This window comes from Mobula birostris, chromosome 9 (assembly GCF_030028105.1).
Source record: "Mobula birostris isolate sMobBir1 chromosome 9, sMobBir1.hap1, whole genome shotgun sequence".
Taxonomy (NCBI): Eukaryota; Metazoa; Chordata; class Chondrichthyes; order Myliobatiformes; family Myliobatidae; genus Mobula; species Mobula birostris.
Genome location: NC_092378.1, coordinates 1,302,513 through 1,321,942, shown reverse-complemented (window position 1 = coordinate 1,321,942; position 19,430 = coordinate 1,302,513). Strand labels below are relative to the sequence as shown.

Genomic DNA, 19,430 nt, shown 5'->3' with positions numbered 1-19,430 from the left:
GGATGTTTGTTAGTTTTACCATCTTAATTGGAATTAACCCTTCTGATATCTTAAGCATATTACCAAAGGTGGGACAGTGAAGACTGATACAAAAAATTAATTTAACATAACTGCCATTTCTTTGTTTGCTGTTATTAATTCACTGGCCTCTTTTTCTAGAGGTCCTACATTACCTGCCCTTTTTGTATTTATGGATCAGTAGAAACCTTTACTGTTTTTATACTACATGTAAGTTTCCTTCAAAAGTTAATTCTCTCCCTTATATATTTCTGATGCTGGTTCCCAGTACTGTGACCCATCACTGGTCTGTCCCACTTTGTATGTCCTACTTTTCAATTTAACATTATTCCTTACCTCCTTTGTTAGCCATGGATTACTTTTCCGGGGAAATAACTTAGCAGTCACGGAGAACATGCATTAATTTTTATTTAGAACCCATCGTTGTGGTTGGATTCAAACACTTATCACCAGTAATTAACTCGATGTCACTATACTGCACATACGTGTAATTACAAAGAGGCCACGGCGGCGCCTCTGCTTCCTTAGAAACTTGTGAAGATTTGGCATGACATTTAAAATTTTGACAAACCTATAGTTGTGTGATGGGGAGTATATTGACTGGGTGCATCACAGCCTGGTAGGGACACACCATTGCCCTTGAATGGAAAATCCTATAGAAAGTATGGATATGGCCCAGTCCAAAATGGGTAAAGCCCTCCCCAACATTGAGCACATCCACTAGTGCGTTGTGGCAGGAAAGCAGCTTCCATCATCTGGACACCACCCAAGTCATGCTTTCTTCTTGCTGCTGCCATCAGGAAGAAAACACAAGAGCCTCAGGACCCACCCCAATGGGTTCAGGAGCGGTTATTACCCCTCAACCATCAGGCTCTAGAACCAGAGTGGATAACTTCAGTCAACATCAATTGCCCCATCACTGAACTTTTCCCACAACCAATGGACTCTCAAGGACTCCTTACCTCATGTTCTTGATATTTATTGTTTATTTATTTATTATTTTTCTTTTGTATTTGCACAGTTTGTTATCTTTTGCACACCATTTCTCTGCCCTGTTGGCTATGGTCTTCCATTGATTCCATTTGGTTATTGGATTTACAAGAAAACAAATCTCAGGGTTGTCATAGAGTCAGAGTCATAGAAAAGTACAGCACAGAAATAAGCCCTTTGGCCCATGCAGTCCATGCTGAACCATTTAACATGCCTAGTCCCATCAACCTATACCAGGACCATAGCCCTCCATACCCCTCCCATCCATGTACCTAGCCAAACTTCTCTTAAATGTTGAAATCAAGCTGATATGCACCACTTGCGTTGGCAGCTTGTTCCACACTCTCAGGACCGTTTAAGTGAAGAAGTTCCCCCTCATGTACCCCATAAACATTTTACCTTTCACCCTTAACTCATGACCTTCAGTTGTAGTCCCATCCAACCTCAGTGGAAAGAGCCTGCTTCCATTTAATCATTCTGTACCATAGGATCATAAGATATAGGAGAAGAGTTAGACCATCCGGCCTGTCGAGTCTGTTCCATCATTTCATCATGGCTAATCCATTTTTCCTCTCAACCCCAGTCTCCTCCCTTCTCCCCATTTCCCTTCATGCCCTGAATAATCAAGAATCTATCAAGCTCTGCCTTAAATGTACCCAATTACTTGGCCCCCACAGCCACCTGTGACAACAAATTCCACGGATTCACCACTCGCTGGCTAAAGAAATTCTACTTCATCTCCATTCTAAAAAGATGTCCCTCTATTTTGAGGCTGTGCCCTCTGGTCTTAGATGGCCCCATCATAGATCCTCGCCACATGCACTCAATCAAGGTCTTTAACCATTTGATAAGTTTCAATGAGGTCCATAAGATATGGAGCAGAATTAGGCTATTCAGCCCATCGAGCCTGTTCCGCCATTCCATCATGGCTGATCCCGGATCCCAGACAACCCTATACACTTAGCTTCTTGCCTTGGCCTTTGATGCCCTGACCAATCAAGAAACTATCAATTTTTGCTTTATATATACCCAGGGCCTTGGTCTCTGTGGCAGAGCATTCCACAGGTTCACCACTCTCTGGCTAAAAAGAATTCCTCCTTACCTTTGTTCTAAAGGGTTGCCCTTCAAATTTGAGGCTGTGCCCTCAAGTTCTGGACACCCGCACCATAGGAAACATCCTCTCGACATTCACCTTATCTAGTCTTTCAACATTTGCTAGGTTTCAGTGAGATCCTCCCACCCCCGCATTCCATAAGCCATAGGGCATAATTGGGCCATTTGGCCCGTCGAGTCTGCACCACCATTGAATCATGGCTGATCCTTTTTCTCCCCCTCCTCAGCCACACTCCACGGCCTTCTCCACATAACCTTTGGTACCATGTCCAATCAATAACCAATCAAGCTCTACCTTAAATACTCCCAATGACCTGGCCTCCACAGCTACCTGTGGTAATAAATTCCACAAGTTCACCACCCTCTGACAAAAGAAATTTCAACGCATCTCTTTTTAAATGGATGCCCCTCTAACCTGAGGCTGTGCCCTCTTGTTTTAGACTCCCCCCACCATGGGAAACATCCTCTCCACATCTACTCTGTCTAGGCCTTTCAACTTTCAAAAGGTTTCAATGAGATTCCCCCCCAATCCTCTAAATTCCTGCGAATAGAGACCCAGGGCTATCAAACGTTCCTTGTATGAAAACCCATTCATTCCCAGAATTATCCTTGTAAAATCTCCTCTGAACCTTCTCCAATGCCAGCTCATCTTTTCTTAGATAAGGAGCCCAAAATTGTTCACAATACTCAAGGTGAGGCCTCACCAGTGCCTTATAAAGCCTCAGCATCACATCCCTGCGCTTGTATTCTAGACCTCTTGAAATGAATGCTAACATTGCATTTGCCTTCCTCACCACTAACTCTATCTGCAAGTTCACTTTTAGAATGTTCTGCACAAGGACTCCCAAGTCCCTTTGCATCTCAGATTTTTGGATTTTTCTCCCCGTTTAGAAAACAGTCCGCACATTTATTTATACTATCAAAGTGCATGACCATGCATTTTCCAAAATTATATTTCATTTACCACTTTCTTGCCCATTCTCCTAATCGAAGTCCTCTGCAGCCTACCTGTTTCCTCAAAACTCCCTGCCCCTCCAAAGGTGTAAAAATCTTCATGTTGTGTTTCCATCGCACGATGACAAGCAATAAAGAGGGGAAATGTGAGAGGATATTACCCAAACGCTAAAATTGTATACATAATTACATAATCAGATCAATGTACAGTCAGATATGCAATCAGATCAAAGTATACTGATAAATCTGATGGGCTGGTGAAAGAAGCTGTCCTGGAGCCTGTCGTTCCTGGCTTTTTAATGCTGTGTTATTGTTTGCCAGATGGTACAGCTGAATCTGGTTGTGGTTGGGGTGGCTGGAGACCTTGATGATCCTCTGGGCCCTTTTTATAACACCCACTGCCTCTCCTTTGTCCGGCTTGCTTGTTACTTCCTTGAAGCACTCTGACAGATTTGTCAGGCAAGATTTCCCTCTACAGAAACCGTGCTGACTTCGACTTATCATTAGTCTCCAAGGACCCCGAAACCTCATGCTTAATAATGGACTCCAGCACTTTCCCAACCACTGAGGTTAGGCTACCTGGCCTATAATTTCCTCTCTTTTGCCTTCCTCCCTTCTTAAAGAGTAGAGTGACAATTTCAATCTTCAATTCCTCCAGGACCATGCCAAAATTCTTGAGAGATCATAACCAATGTATCTGCTATCTCTTCAGCATCTTCTTTCAGAACATTGGGATGTAGTCCATCTGGTCTAGGTGACTTATCCACCTTAAGATCTTTCAATTTGCCTAGCACATTTTCCTTTGTAATAGCAATAGCAGCCACTCCTGCTCCCTGACACTCACGGATCTCTGGTACACTGCTAGTGTCTTCCACAATAAAGGCTGAAGCTAAGTACTCATTAAGTTCATTTGCCATTTCTTTATCTCCCATTACTACCTCACCAGCATCATTTTCCAGTGGTCCAATATCAACTATCTCCTTCCTTTTACTCTTTATATAACTGAAAAAACTTATAGTATCCTGCTTTATATTATTGGTTAGTTTGCCCTCATATTTCATCCTTTCCCTTATAGCTTTTTTAGTTGCCTTTTGTTGGATTTTATAAACTTTTCAATCATCCAACTTCCCACTCACTTTTGCTGCCTTATATGCCCTTTCCTTGGCTTTTATGCAGTCCTTAACTTCCCTTGTCAGCCACGGTTGCCTAACCCTAACATTTGAGAACTTCTGTGGGACATATCTGTCCTTTGCCTTGTGAATTATTCCCAGAAATTTCAGCTACTTCTGCCGTGCCATCATCCCTGCTGGTATCCTCTTCCAATCCACCTGGGCAAGCTCCTCTCTCATGCCTCTGTAATTCCTTTTATTCCATTGTGATACTGATACATGTGACTTGTACTTCTTCTCAAATTGCAATATGAATTCAATCATGTGATCACTGTCTCCTAAGGGTTCCTTTTCATTAAGCTCCCTAAAAAAATCTGGGTTATTACACAACACCCAATCTATGATAGCTTTTCCCCGAGTAGGCTCAAGTACAAGTTGCTGTAAGAAGCCATCTTGTTGGCATTCAGCAAATTCCCTGTCTTGCAATCTAACACCAACCTGATTTTCCCAATCCCTTTGCATTTACATTCCCAGTCCCCCATTACAATTGACCTCTTGAAATGAGTGCTAACAGACTTAAATTGCAAATTAACTTTTAGGGAATCCTGCACGAGGACTCACAAGTCTCTTTGCATCTCAGTTTTTTGTATTTTCTCTCCATTTTTAAACAGTCTGTTCTTTTATTTCTTCTTCCTAAGTGCATGACCACACTTCCCGCCACTGTATTCCCTCTGCTACTTTGCCCATTCTCCCAATCTGTCTAAGTCCTTCTGTATCCTCTCTACTTCCTCTAAACTACCTGCCGCTCCACCTATCTTCATATCGTCTGCAAACTTGGCCACGATTCCATCAATTCCGTCATCCAAGTCATTCACATAAAATGTAAAAAGAAGTGATCCCAACACAGATCCCTGTGGAACTCCACTGGCAGCCAACCAGAAAAGGCTCCTTTTTTTCCACTCTTTGTCTCTTGCCAATCAGCAAATGTTCTGTCCATGCTATTATCTTTCCTGTAATGCCATTGGCTCCATGTACCTATCCAGGAGTCTCTGAAAGTTCCTATCGTATCTGCCTCAACCACCATCGCTGGCAGCCCATTCCATGCACTCACCACTCTCTGCATTAAAAAAAACTTACCCTTGACATTTCCTCTGTACCTACTTCTAAGCACCTTAAAACAGTGCCCTCTCGTGCTAGCCATTTCAGCCTTGGGGAAAAAGCTTCTGACTATCCACACGTTCAATGCCTTTCATCATCTTATACACCTCTATCAGGTCACCTCTCATCCTCTGTCGCTCCAAGGAGAAAAGACCGAGTTCACTCAACCTATTCTCATAAGGCATGCCCCCCAATCCAGGCAACATCCTTGTAAATCTCCTCTGCACTCTTTCTATGGTTTCCACATCCTTCTTGTAGTGAGGTGGCCAGAACTGAGCACAGTACTCCAAGTGGGATCTGACCAGGGTCCTATATAGCTGCAACATTGCCTATTGGCTCCTAAACTCAATCCCAAGATTGATGAAGGCCAATGCACCATATGCCTTCTTAACCACAGAGTCAAACTGCACTGCAGCTTTGAGTGCCCTATGGATCCTCCACACTGCCAAGAGTCTTGCCATTAATGCTATATTCTGTCATCATATTTGACCTACCAAAATGAACCACCTCACACTTATCTGGGTTGAACTCCATCTGCCAGTTATCAGTCCAGTTTTGCATCCTATCAATGTCCTGCTGTAACCTCTGACAGCCCTCCACACTATCCACAACACCCCCAACCTTTGTGTCATCAGCAAATTTACTAACCCATCCCTCCACTTCCTCATCCACATCATTAATAAAAACCACGAAGAGTTGGAGTCGCAGAACAGATCGCTGAGGCACACCACTGGTGACCGGCCTCCAGGCAGAATATGACCCGTCTACAACCACTCTCTGCCTTCTGTGAGCAAGCCAGTTCTGGATCCACAAAACAATGTCCCCTTGGATCCCATGCCTCCTTACTTTCTCAATAAGCCTGGCATGGGGTACCCTATCAAATGCCTTGCTGAAATCCATATACACTACAGCTACTGCGTTACCTCCATCAATGTGTTTAGTCACATCCTCAAAAAAATCAATCAGGCTTGTAAGGCACGACATGCCTTTGACAGAGCCATGCTGACAATTCCTAATCATATTATGTCTCTCCAAATGTTGGTAAATCCTGCCTCTCAGGATCTTCCCCATCAACTTACCAACCACTGAAGTAAGACTCACTGGTCTATAATTTCCTGGGCTACCTCTACTCCCATTCTTGAATAAGGGAACAATATCTGCAGCCTTCCAATCCTCCAGAACCTCTCCTCTCCCCATTGATGATGCAAAGTTCATCTCCAGAGGCTCAGTAATTTCCCCCCTCGCCTCCCACGGTAGCCTGGGGTACATCTCGTCCGGTCCTGGAGACTTACCCAACTTGATACTTTCCAAAAGCTCCGGCACATGTTCTTTCTTGATGTCTGTATGCTCAAGTTTTTCAGCCCGCTTTAAGTCATCCCTACAATCGCCAAGATCCTTTTCCGTAGTGAATACTGAAGCAAAGTACTCATTAGGTACCTTTGCTATCTCCTCCGGTTCCATACACACTTTTCCACTGTCACACTTGATTGGTCCTATTCTCTCATGTCTTATTCTTTTGCTCTTCACATACTTGTAGAATGCCTTGGGGTTGTCCTTAATCCTGTCTGCCAAGGCCTTCACATGGCCCCTTCTGGCTCTCCTAATTTCTTTCTTGAGCTCCTTCCTGCTGGCCTTATAATCTTTTAGCTCTCTACCATTACCTAGCTTTTGAACCTTTCGTAAAGACTTCTTTTCCTCTTTTCTTCTTGACTAGATTTACAACAGCCTTTGTTCACCATGGTTCCTGTACCCTACCATCTTTCCCTGTTTCATTGGAATGTACCTATGCAGAACTCCATGCAAATACCCCCTGGACATTTGCCACATTTCTTCCGTACATTTCCCTGAGAACATCTGTTTCCAATTTATGCTTCCAAGTTCCTGCCTGATAGCCTCATACTCCAATTCCCCTTACTCCAATTAAACACTTTCCTAACTTGTCTGTTCCTATCCCTCTCCAATGCTATGGTAAAAGAGATAGAATTGTGATCACCTATTCAATCTTTCCATGTAACTGGGGTCCTTCAGTTGCAGCAACATCCTTGTAAATTTTCTCTGTATTTCTTTCAAACATATTTACATCTTTTCTGTAGGTATATGACCAATTCTGCACCAACGTCTTATACAGGTTCAACATATCATTCCGTCTCATGTACTTAATACTTGGATTTATGAAGACCATTGTGCCAAGAGCTTTCTTTATAGCCTTATCTACCTGTGCCAGTGCTGTCAATGAAGTATGGACCTGTATTCCCAGATCCCTTTTTTCTACCACACTCTTCAGTGCCCTACCATTCTCTGTGTAACACCTACCATTGTTGGTCCTACCAAAGTGCAACACCTCACACTTGTCTGCATTAAATTCCATCTGCCATTTTTCAGTCCATTCCTCCATCTGGTCAGATCCTGCTGCAAGCTCTGATTGTCTTCCTTGCTGTTCTCTACACCCCCAATCTTGGGGTCATTGGTAAATTTGCTAATCCAGTTAATCTCATTATCATACAGATTGTTGCCTTCATCAACTTTCCTGGTAACTTCCTTGAAAAAGTCCCTAAGATTGGTTAGACACGACCTACCACACATAAAGCCATCCTGACCATCCCTAATCAGTCCCTGTCTATCCAAATATTCGTGTATCCGGTCCCTTAGAAAACTTTCCAATAACTTTCCCACTGCTGATAGATTCACCAGCCTATAATTTCCTGGTTTAATTTTAGAGCCTTTCTTAAACAGCAGAACAACATTAACTATCCTCTAATCCTCTAGTACCATGGTTTAAGTATTTCTGCTAGGGCCTCTACAATTTCTACACTTGCCTCCCACATGGTCTGAGAGAACACTTAGTGAGGCCCTGGGGACTTACCCACCCTAATTTGCCTCAAGACAGTAAATACTTCCTCCTCTGTAATCACTATAAAGTCCATGACCTTGCTGTGCTTTGCCTTACTTCTGTAGACTCTGTGTATAAAGTGTATATGGTGATGCACATTAACTTTATTAATAAATTTGATTTGAACTTTGAACAAGTCGCTGCGAAATGAAACCATCTGACGTACACAATGGGATATTGTTTCCCTGTCTCTGGTACTTTTTTCCCAGTTGCAGAGGGGCTGGTGGATCAATGCAGTGAAGTTTGCTTCAGTGTTACTGAATTCCGGAGAGGGCGCCAACTGGCTGCCATTGTTTCGCTGTTGGAAGACACAGTAAAGGATTTCTCATGTCAGGCCATGTGGGCAGTGCCATAGATACTGACTACTGTCGGAAGCAACAAGTGGAGGGCACTTCCAAAAAAGGAAGAAGAGTTCCAAAGATATTTGGTTTTCCTCAATACATTAGCCATAGGATGCCCTGGTCTTAATTATCAGTCCCATGTCAAAACTTTGTTATTGTGGACTGACAAAACAGTTTATTGACATATGTTTTCTCTCTGGTAGGATCAGGCCCACCAGTACCGATACCTGACTGCCATACTGTGCCACTGTTTGCTGATAAATGTACAGAATGATGAAAAAACTGAAGAATTTCACAGGTGTGTACTCCATTTATAACATCTTAAAACCCAGAGTTATGGAGAGAATATTCCTTCTTGTCAGAGATCCCAGAAGTAGGAGTCTCTGTTTAGAAAGGGGGGCTCACCCACTTAAGATGGAGGTAAGACAAAAGTTTATTTCTCAGGCGATTGATTATAGTCGTCGAGTCAAGCGGTATGAGAACTAGCCCTTCAGTGCAATAAGTACACGTGCCGTGAAACAACCAGTTACTTGATAAAACATGCTTACTGGGTCATGTTAGTGATGGTGTGGGAGCTGTGAATCACATACACCGAGACACAAACATGCGCACTGGAAAGCCCACGCAAAAAGAGAGCGGGGTCTTCTGTGCTAAGAAGCCCCAATCAATTCGCTGTATGATCAATCAGCCGCATATGAATTTGCCACATCTTGTAGTCGATCCAATTCAGCTCACTCCCCACCTGTCTCTTTACCTAACACTCCCCCTCCCCTCTTCACCCTCCTGCTACTACCCCACCCCATGTACTTTCTTCCTCCTACGCTCTCAGATATCAATTCTGATCTCAATCAGATCAGGTTTATTATAACTGGCGAATGTTGTGAAACTTGTTGTTTAGTGGTAGCCATACATTGCAATACATTATAAAGAGGCTATAAATTACAATTATATAATAAATTGTAAATATATATTAAATAAGTAGTGCAAAAAAAGAAAGTAACTAGTGAGGTAGTGTGCATGAGTTTATTGTCTATTCTGAAATCTGATGGCAGTGGGGAAGAAGCTGTTCCTAAAACATTGAGTGTGGGTTTTCAGTCTCCTGTACCTCCTCCTAAATAAATAAAACTAGGGCTGAAATTGGAATTAGGTACAGGTCTGAAATAATTATCACAAAATCAGAAAGTTTATAGCCTGTGTATATTTAACTGCATTTAGTAATGCAATTGTTGCCAGGTTGAGAGAATCATTTGTCGTCATCGTTATGTGCCATGTCAAATGACATAGACCATCATAGTCTTTCAGTGACCATGTTATTCTTGGCAAATTTTTCTACAGAAGTGGTTTGCCATTGCCACTTTCTGGGCAGTGTCTTTACAAGACGAGTGACCCCAGCCATTATCAATACTCTTCAAAGATTGTTTGCCTGGTGTCAGTGGTCATGTAACCAGAACTTGTAATATGCGGCATCTGCTCATATGACCATCCACTAGCTGCTCTTATGGCTTCAAGGTGACCCTGATTTGAGGAGGGGGGGGTGCTAAGCAGGTATTACACCTTGCCCAAGGGTGACCTGCAGGCTAACAGAGGGAGGAGCACCTTCCACCTCCTTTTGTAGAGAGAATTATTAGGTAAACAAATTGCTTTTGTTCCTTCATCTGTTTCCAGAGTGTGGCTGATTCTGGTAAGGTTTCATTTATTGCCTACCTGCAAGAAACATAAAATTGTGATAGTAGGTGGTTTTAACTTTCCACATATTGAGTGTGATTTGCATACTGTGAAAGAGTTTGTCAGATGTGTTCTGGAAAGATTCCTTAGTCAGTGCATAGAAGTCCCAACAAGAGAGTGCCTATTATGGATTGAGACAGAACAAGCCACAGAAGTCTGTGTGGGGGAACACTCTGCATCTAGACCATAAGACACGGGAGCAAAATTAGGCACTTTGGCCCATCGAGTCTGCTCTGCCATTCAATCATGGCTGATCCTTTTTTTCTCCCCTCTTCAGCCCACTCCCTGGCCTTCTCCCTGTAACCTTTGATGCCATGGCCAATCAAGAACCTATCAATCTGTGCCTTAAATACACCCAACAACCTGGCCTCCACAGCTGCATGTGGCAACAAATTCCACAAATTCACCACCTCTAGCTAAAGAAATTTCTCTACATCTCTGTTTTAAATGGATGCCCCTCTATCATGAGGGTGTGCCCTCTTGTCCAAGACTCCTCCACCATTGGAAACATTCTTTCCACATCTACTCTGTCTAGGCCTTTCAACATTCAAAAGGTTTCAATGAGATCTCCCCCATCCTTCTAAATTCCAGTGAGTACAGACCCAGAGCCATCAAACGTTCCTCATATGATAACCATTTCATTCCCGGAATTATCCTTGTGAATCTCCTCAGGACCCTCTCCAAAGCCAGTGCATCTTTTCTTAAATGAGGAACCCATAACTGTTCACAGTACTCAAGATGAGGCCTCACCAATGCCTTATCAAGCCTCAGCATCACATGCCTGCTCTTGAAATGAATGTTAACAATGCGTTTGCCTTCCTCACCACCGACACAACCAGCAAGTTAACTTTTAGAATGATCTGCACAAATACTCTCAAGTCCCTCAGATTTTGGGGTTTTCTTCCCATTTAGAAAATAGTCTGCACATTTATTTCTACTACTAAAGTACATGACCATGTATTTTCCAACATTGTATTTCATTTCCCACTTTCTCACCCATTCTCCTAAACTGTCTAAGTTCTCCTGCAGCCTACCTGATCCCTCAACACTTAAAAGCTTCCCAATCCTCTGTCTTCGTGCAGATTTTTGCTTTGTTGTGTGCCCTCTCTTTTGGTTTAATATTAGCTTTAACTTCCCTTGTCAGCCACAGTTGTACTATTTTGCCATTTGAGTGTTGCTTTGATTTTGGAATACATCTATCCTACACCTTCTCATTTTTCCCAGAAACTCAAGCCATTGCTTCTCTGTTGTCATCCCTGCCAGCATCTCCTTCCATTTTACTTTAGCTAACTCCTCTCATACCACTGTAATTTCCTTTACTCCACTGAAATACTGCTATGTCAGACTTTACTTTCTCCATATTGAATTTCAAGTTGAGCTCAGTCATATTCTGATCACTACTTCATAAGTGTCCCTTTACCTTAAGCTCCCTAATTGCCATCGGTTCATTATGTAACACCCAATCCAACTACGATGCCCTAGTAGGCTCAATGACAAACTGCTCTAAAAAGCCATCTCATGACATTCAACAAATTTACTGTCTTGGAATTCGTTACGAACCTGATTTTCCCAATGTACCTGCATGTTAAAATCTCCCATGACTGTCAAAAAATTGCCCTTTTAACAGAACTTTTCTGTTTCCTGTTGAAACCTGTAGTCCACATCCCAGCTACTGTTTGGAGGCCTGTATGTAACTGCCATCACGGTCCTTTTACTCTTGCAATTTCTTAACTCAGTGCACAGGGATTCAACATCTTCCGATCCTGTGTCACATTTTTCCGATGATTTGATGCCATTCTTCATCAGCAGAGCCACGCTACCCCCTCTACTTAGCTTCCCATCCATCTGATACAACGTGTAAACTTGGACGTTCAGCTCCGAATTGCAACCATTCTTCAGCCACGATTCAGTGATGGCCACAACTTCATGTCCAACAAACTGTAAAAGTGTAAGAAGGTCATCCACCTTATTTCTTATACTCTGTGCATTGAGATATAACACTTTGAGTACTGTATTTGCTACCCTTTTTGATTCTGCATCCCTAATGCACTGATACTCACCCTGCTGGCTGCAGTTTTGTCCTGTCATCTGCCTGCCCTTCCTAACAATCTGACTGCACACTATCTTTGCTTTTTAGTTTAAATCCTCCCCAACAGCTCTAACAAACCTGCCTGCAAGAATATTGGACCCCCTCTGGTTCAGGTGCCACCCATCCCTTTTGTACAGGTTATTCATCCCCTAGAAGAGATCCCAATTATCCAAGAACCTGAAGCCCTGTTCCCTGCACCAGCTTCTCAACCATGCATTTATCTGCCAAATCATCCTGTTTCTACCCTCACTGGTGCACGACACAGGTAGCAATCCAGAAATTAGTACCCTGGACATCCTGCTTCTCAGCTTTCTGCCTAGCTCTCGAAATTCTCTCTTCAGGACCTCATTGCTTTTCCTTCCTAAGCCGTTGGTACCAATATGTACCAAGACATCTGGCTACTCTCCCTCCCTCTCCAAAGTGTTGTGGACACAATTCAAGACATCGTTGACCCTGGCACCGGAGAGGCAACATACCATCCAGGTGTCCTGTTCACATCCACAAAATCTCCTGTCTGTTCCTCTGACTATTGAGTCTCCTATCACTGCCACTCCTGTCTTCTCCCTCTTTACTTTCTGCATCACAGACCTATGCTCAGTGCTAGTAACCTGAAGGGTCATCCCCCACAACATTATCCAAAACAGTATACTCATTATTGAGGGGAATGGCCACAGGGGTGCTATACGCTAACTGCCTATTTGCCTTCCCATTTCTTTTCCTGAAAGTCACCCAGCTACCCACTTAGTGCAACTTAGGGGTGACTATTTCCCTGTAACTCCGATCAATAATCTCCTCACTCTCTCACACAAGCTGAAGGTCATCCAGCTGCTACTGGATTTTTTGATCTAGTAATCATAATGCCATTAGTTTCAAGGTAGTTGTGGGAAAGGATAGGTCTGTTCCTCGGGTTGAGATTCTAAATTGGAGATTGGGCAAATGTGGATTGGGTAGGTTCTTTTCTGGCAAAGGTGTAAATGGTAAGCGTGAGGCTTGCAGAAGTGACATTTTGAGAGTACAGAGTTTATATGTTCCTGTAAGAATAAAAAGCAAGGATAACAGATTTATGGAACCTTGGTTTTCAAGAGATATTGAGGGCCTGGTTAAGAAAAACAAAGAGGTCCATAGCAGGTATAGGCAAATGAGTTTCTTCAGGAGTATCAGAAATGCAAGAAAGCATTTAAGAAAGGTATCAGAGGAGTTAAAGGAAGACATGAGATTGCTCTGGCAGACGAGGAGAAAGAAAATCTACAAATGTATTAAAAGCAAATTGATAACAAGGGACAAATTGGTTCTCTGGAAGATCAGAGTGGTAATCTCTGTGTGGAGTTGAATGAGATGGGGGAAATCTTAATGGATTTTTTGCATCTGTTTTACTTGGGAGGAGGACACAGCATCTATAGATGTGAGACAATACAACAGTGAGGTCATGGGTCCTGTACAGATTACAGAGAGGGAGATGTTTGCTGTCTTGAGGCAAGTTAGGGTGGATAAATCCCCAGGGTCTTATATTCTCTTGGACCTATGAGAGTGAAGTGCAGAAATTGCTGGGGACCTAGCAGTTATATTTAAATCCTCCTTAGTGACAGCTGTGGTAGTGAAGGATTGGAGGGCATTAATGTTGTTCCAGTCAGCTTGACATCAGCAGTGGAAAAAGGACCGGATATATAAGTATTTAGGTAGACATGAACTAATTAGGGATAGTCAGCATGATTTTGTGCATGGTAAGTCATATCCAACCAACCTTTATGTCTAACCAGAGTTTTTCAAGAAAGTTACCAGGAATGTTGATGCAGGCAAGGCTGAGGATGTTGTCTCAAAACCTTTTACAAAACCTTTGTCAAGGTCCTGCATGGGAGGTTGGTTTAGTCGTTTGGCATTCAGGATGAGGTAGTAAATTGGATTAGACATTGGCTTTGTGGGAGAAGCCAGAGAGTGGTAGTAGAGGGTTGCCTCTCTGACTGGAGGCCTGTGACTGGTGGAGTGTTGCAGGGATCATTGCTAAGTCTGTTGTTGTTATCTATATCAACGATCTCGATGATAATGTGGTTGGCTGGATCAGCAAATTTCCGATTGACACCATGATTGTGGATGTAGTGGACAGTGAGGAAGGCTACTGGAACTTGCTGTGGGATCTGGACCAGCTGAAGAGGTCAGATGGAATTTAAAGCTGACAAGTGCGAAGTTTTGCACTTTTGTGGGACCAACCAGGGTAGATCTTGCACTGTGAATAGTAGGGCATTGAGGAGTGGGGTAGAACAAAGGGATCTGGGAATACGGGTCCATTATTTATTGAAAGTGGCAGCATAAGTAGATAGGGTTGTAACAAAAGTGTTTGGCACATTAGCCTTCATTAAAAAGTATTGAGTACAAGAGATGAGATGTTAAATTGAAGTTGTATAAGACGTTGGTGAGGCCTAATTTGGAGCATTTGTGCAGTTTTGGTCACCTACCTACAGAAAAGATGTAAAGAAGGTTGAAACTGTGCAGAGAAAATTTACAAGGGTGCTGCCCGGTATGGAGGACCTAAGTTGTAAGGAAAGATTTTACAGGAGCAGGGAGGTACTACTGCAGTTGTACAAGGCCTTGGTGAGACCACACCTGGAGTATTGTGTGCAGTTTTGGTCCCCTAATCTGAGGAAAGACATTCTTGCCATAGAGGGAGTACAAAGAAGGTTCACCAGATTGATTCCTGGGATGGCAGGACTTTCATATGATGAAAGACTGGATCGACTAGGCTTATACTTCTTGGAATTTAGAAGATTGAGGGGGGATCTTATTGAAACGTATAAAATCCTAAAGGAATTGGACAAGCTAGATGCAGGAAGATTGTTCCCGATGTTGGGGAAGGCCAGGACGAGAGGTCACAGTTTGAGGATAAAGGGGAAGCCTTTTAGGACCAAGATGAGGAAAAACTTCTTCACATAGAGAGTGGTGAATCTGTGGAATTCTCTGCCACAGGAAACAGTTGAGGCCAGTTCATTGGCTATATTTAAGAGGGAGTTAGATATGGCCCTGTGGCTAAAGGGATTGGGAGTATGGAGGGAAGGCTGGTACAGGGTTCTGAGTTGGATGATCAGCCATGATCATACTGAATGTCGGTGCAGGCTCGAAGGGCCAAATAGCCTACTTCTGCACCTATTTTCTATGTTTCTATGTTTCTATTCCTTGGAACATAGAAGACTGAGAGGAGGTTTAATAGAGATATACAAAACTTTGAGGGGAAATAGATGGGGTAAATGCAAGCAGGTTTTGTCCACTGAAGTTGGGTTTGGACGACAACTAGAGATCATGAGTTAAGGGTGAAAGGTGAAAGGATTAAGGTGAACATGAAGGGAAACTTCACTCAGGTTTGTGAGAGTGTGGAATGAGCTGCCAGTGCAAGTGGTACATGTGAGCTTGATGTCAACGTTTAAGAGAAGTTTGGATAGGCACAGGAATGGTAGGGGTGTGGAGGGCTATGCAATTCAATTGGAGTGGACAGTTTAAATGGGTGGGCATAACCAGATGTGTATAAGGGCCTGTTTCTGTGGCTCTTTGACTGTGTGAGGTGTGGCAGTTCAGGATGACCAACCAGGGTAGACCTTACACATTGAGCGTTAGGGCACTGAGGAGTGCAATAAAACAGAAAGATCTGGGAATTCCTTTGAAATGGCATCACAGGCAGATGGGGGGTGTATAGAGGGTGAATTTTACTAAGCATGCCCAGTAATTCATTACAGAGAGACCTGATTCCTTAGTGATTTGTGACTGCTTGTAACAGGCCAGAAATGTTTTCCTAAAAGAACAACACTGTGACCTGAACACTCTGTTAGAGCAGTTGCACTGACCATGTGTGCACGTGCAGATAACTAGTAGTGGATGAATTATCCGTTGAAAATAATCAAAGCCATAAATGGTTATACATCATAGTGTCTTCTGAATGTACCTTGTATGGAAGATAAATCTATGGTGTTTCGGCTGGTTGTGAGGCCAGACATACCAAAGCAAGTGGTGAAATTGAATCATTCTGCTAAACACAAGAGATTCTGCTGATGCTGGAAATCATAGGCAACACACACACAAGATGCTGGAGGAACTCAAGCCAGGTAGTATCTATGGAGGGAATAAACAGCAAATGTTTCAGACTGAGAATGAGAGATTTGATAGGGGTATACGCAATTACAGGGGTAGAGATAAGGTAAATGCAAGCAGGCATTTTCCATTGAGGTTGGGTGAGATTGGAACTAGAGGTCATGGGTTAAGGGTGAAAGGTGAAATGTTTAATGGGAACATGAGTGAAAACTTTTCCATTCGGAGTATGATGCAAGTGTAGGATGAGCTGCCAGCAGAAGTGGTGAATTGGGTTCAATTTCAACATTTAAGAGAAATTTGGATAGGTACATGGATGGGAGGGGTACGGAGGGCTATGGTCAAGTTTAGGTCAATGGGACTAAGTAGAAAATAGTTTGGCATGGCCTAGATGGGTTGAAAGAAATGTTTCTATGAATGAGACCCTGGTGAAGTGTCTCATCCTGACGGTTTATTCTCCATCGATGCTGCCTGAGTTGGACTGAGAGTCTTCATCAGCATCTCAGATACTCAGACTGTGTGCGTTGAATATATCTGCTTATGTGGGGTAGATAAAATTCCAAGTTTCTAAGACCATAAGACAAAGGAGCAGAAGTAGGCCATTCGGCCCATCGAGTCTGCTCTGCCATTTTATCATGAGCTGATCCATTTTATCCTATTTAGTCCCACTGCCCCGCCTTCTCACCATAACCTTTGATGCCCTGGCTACTCAGATACCTATCAATCTCTGCCTTAAAGACACCCAATGACTTGGCCTCCACTGCTGCCCGTGGCAACAAATTCCATAGATTCACCACCCTCTGACTAAAAAAATTTTTTCGCGTTTCTCTTCTGAAAGGGCGCCCTTCAATCCTGAAGTCATGCCCTCTCGTACTAGACTCCCCCATCATGGGAAACAACTTTGCCGCATCCACTCTGTCCATGCCTTTTAACATTCGAAATGTTTCTATGAGGTCTCCCCTCATTCTCCTAAACTCCAAGGAATACAGTCCAAGAGCGGACAAACGTTCCTCATATGTTAACCCTCTCATTCCCGGAATCATTCTAGTGAATCTTCTCTGAACCCTCTCCAACGTCAGCACATCCTTTCTTAAATAAGGAGAGCAAAACTGCCCACAGTACTCCAAGTGAGGTCTCACCAGCGCCTTATAGAGCCTCAACATCACATCCCTGCTCCTATACTCTATTCCTCTAGAAATGAATGCCAACATTGCATTCACCTTCTTCACTACCGACTCAACCTGGAGGTTAACTTTAAGGGAATCCTGTACGAGGACTCCCAAGTCCCGTTGCATCTCAGAACTTTGAATTCTTTCCCCATTTAAATAATAGTCTGCCCGTTTATTTTTTCTGCCAAAGTGCATAACCGTACACTTTCCAACATTGTACTTCATTTGCCACTTCTCTGCCCATTCTTCCAATCTATCCAAGTCTCTCTGCAGACTCTCCGTTTCCTCAGCACTACCGGCCCCTCCACCTACCTTCGTATCGTTAGCAAACTTAGCCACAAAGCCCTCTATTCCAAAATCCAAATCGTTGATGTACAATGTAAAAAGAAGCGGCCCCAACACTGATCCCTGTGGAACACCACTGGTAACCGGCAGCCAACCAGAATAGGATCCCTTTATTCCCACTCTCTGTTTCCTGCCAATCAGCCAACGCTCTATCCACGTATGTAACTTTCCCGTAATTCCATGGGCTCTTATCTTGTTAAGCAGCCTCATGTGTGGCACCTTGTCAAAGGCCTTCTGAAAATCCAAATACACAACATCCACTGCATCTCCCTTGTCTAGCCTACTGGTAATTTCCTCAAAAAATTGTAATAGGTTCGTCAGGCAGGATTTTCCTTTAAGGACTATATAGTCCCTTTATGAACTATATGGTTTATTTTGAAGTGGTGTACTACATTGCTCTGTTAATAAGAAAACAGACAGTAATTAGTAGCCATCACCCTTCCTTCTCCAGAGACCATCTATCTCTGTCTTGAATATACGTAATGACATAGGGGGGGCTTCTTCACACAGAGAGTGGTGGGAGTATAGAATGAGCTGCCAGACAAGGTGGTAAATGTGGGTTCTTTTTTTTAACATTTAAGAATAAATTGGACAGATACATGGATGGGAGGTGTATGGAGGGATATGGTCCATGTGCAGGTCAGTGGGACTAGGCAGAAAATGGTTCGGCGTAGCCAAGAAGGGCCAAAAGGCCTGTTTCTGTGCTGTAGTTTTTCTATGGTTTCTATAGACACAATATCTGTAGACAGCTGGGAAATTACAAAGATTCGGAATGCTCTAAGAAAATAAATTCCTTTCATCCTACCCTTTATCTTGCAGTTGTGACCCCTAGATCTACATTCCTGTTCTTCTACCCTGTCCAACTTCTTCTGGGCTGTATAAACTTTCAATAAAATTCAAGGTTCAAAATTGTTTATTCTTGTTCTTCAGTATATGGGTGTCGAGAACAAAATGATTGCTACTCTCGATCTGATATTGCATTAAAAATGTAATAGGCTTAAAAATATAATAAATATAAAAAGAATCCTATAAAACACACAAGTACATAACTAACGTGGCAGTGTGTGGGAGAATAAAGGGTACTGAGGGGCTGTGAAAACAAGTGGCTGATGTGGATGTAGTGGTGTTGAGGTGGATTAATGAGTGAGATGTTAATCAGCCTTAATGCTTGGGAACATAATTGTTTTTGAGTATGGTTGTCCTAGCACAGATGCAGCGTAACACCTTCCCTGATGGGAGTGGGACAGTCTGTGAGAAGAGTTGATGGGATTCTTTATGATGTTACTGACCTTTTTCTGGCACCTTTCTGTATATACACTTTGTCCTTGATGGCAGGTAGGCTGGTGCTGGTGATGCATTGGGCAATTTTAACTACCCATTGATGACCCCTGCCCCCACAATGCTGCAGTAAAGTTGAGAGCAAGTTAGTGTAACCCAGGGCTTGTACACCAACTTGGCTCG

The 19,430-nt window shown here is 43.0% G+C and overlaps 1 protein-coding gene across 3 annotated transcripts in view; it reads left to right on the top strand.

Moving 5' to 3' along the window:
• The window catches only part of ric8b (RIC8 guanine nucleotide exchange factor B), a 105,011-nt gene that overhangs the window by 34,019 nt on the left and 51,562 nt on the right, over window positions 1-19,430 (top strand). For all 3 annotated transcript variants that reach the window (XM_072267348.1, XM_072267347.1, XM_072267350.1), the window contains exon 4: window positions 8,777-8,871. In XM_072267348.1, coding sequence (XP_072123449.1) covers window positions 8,777-8,871 — 95 coding nt within the window. The remainder of the gene's footprint in view (window positions 1-8,776; window positions 8,872-19,430) is intronic.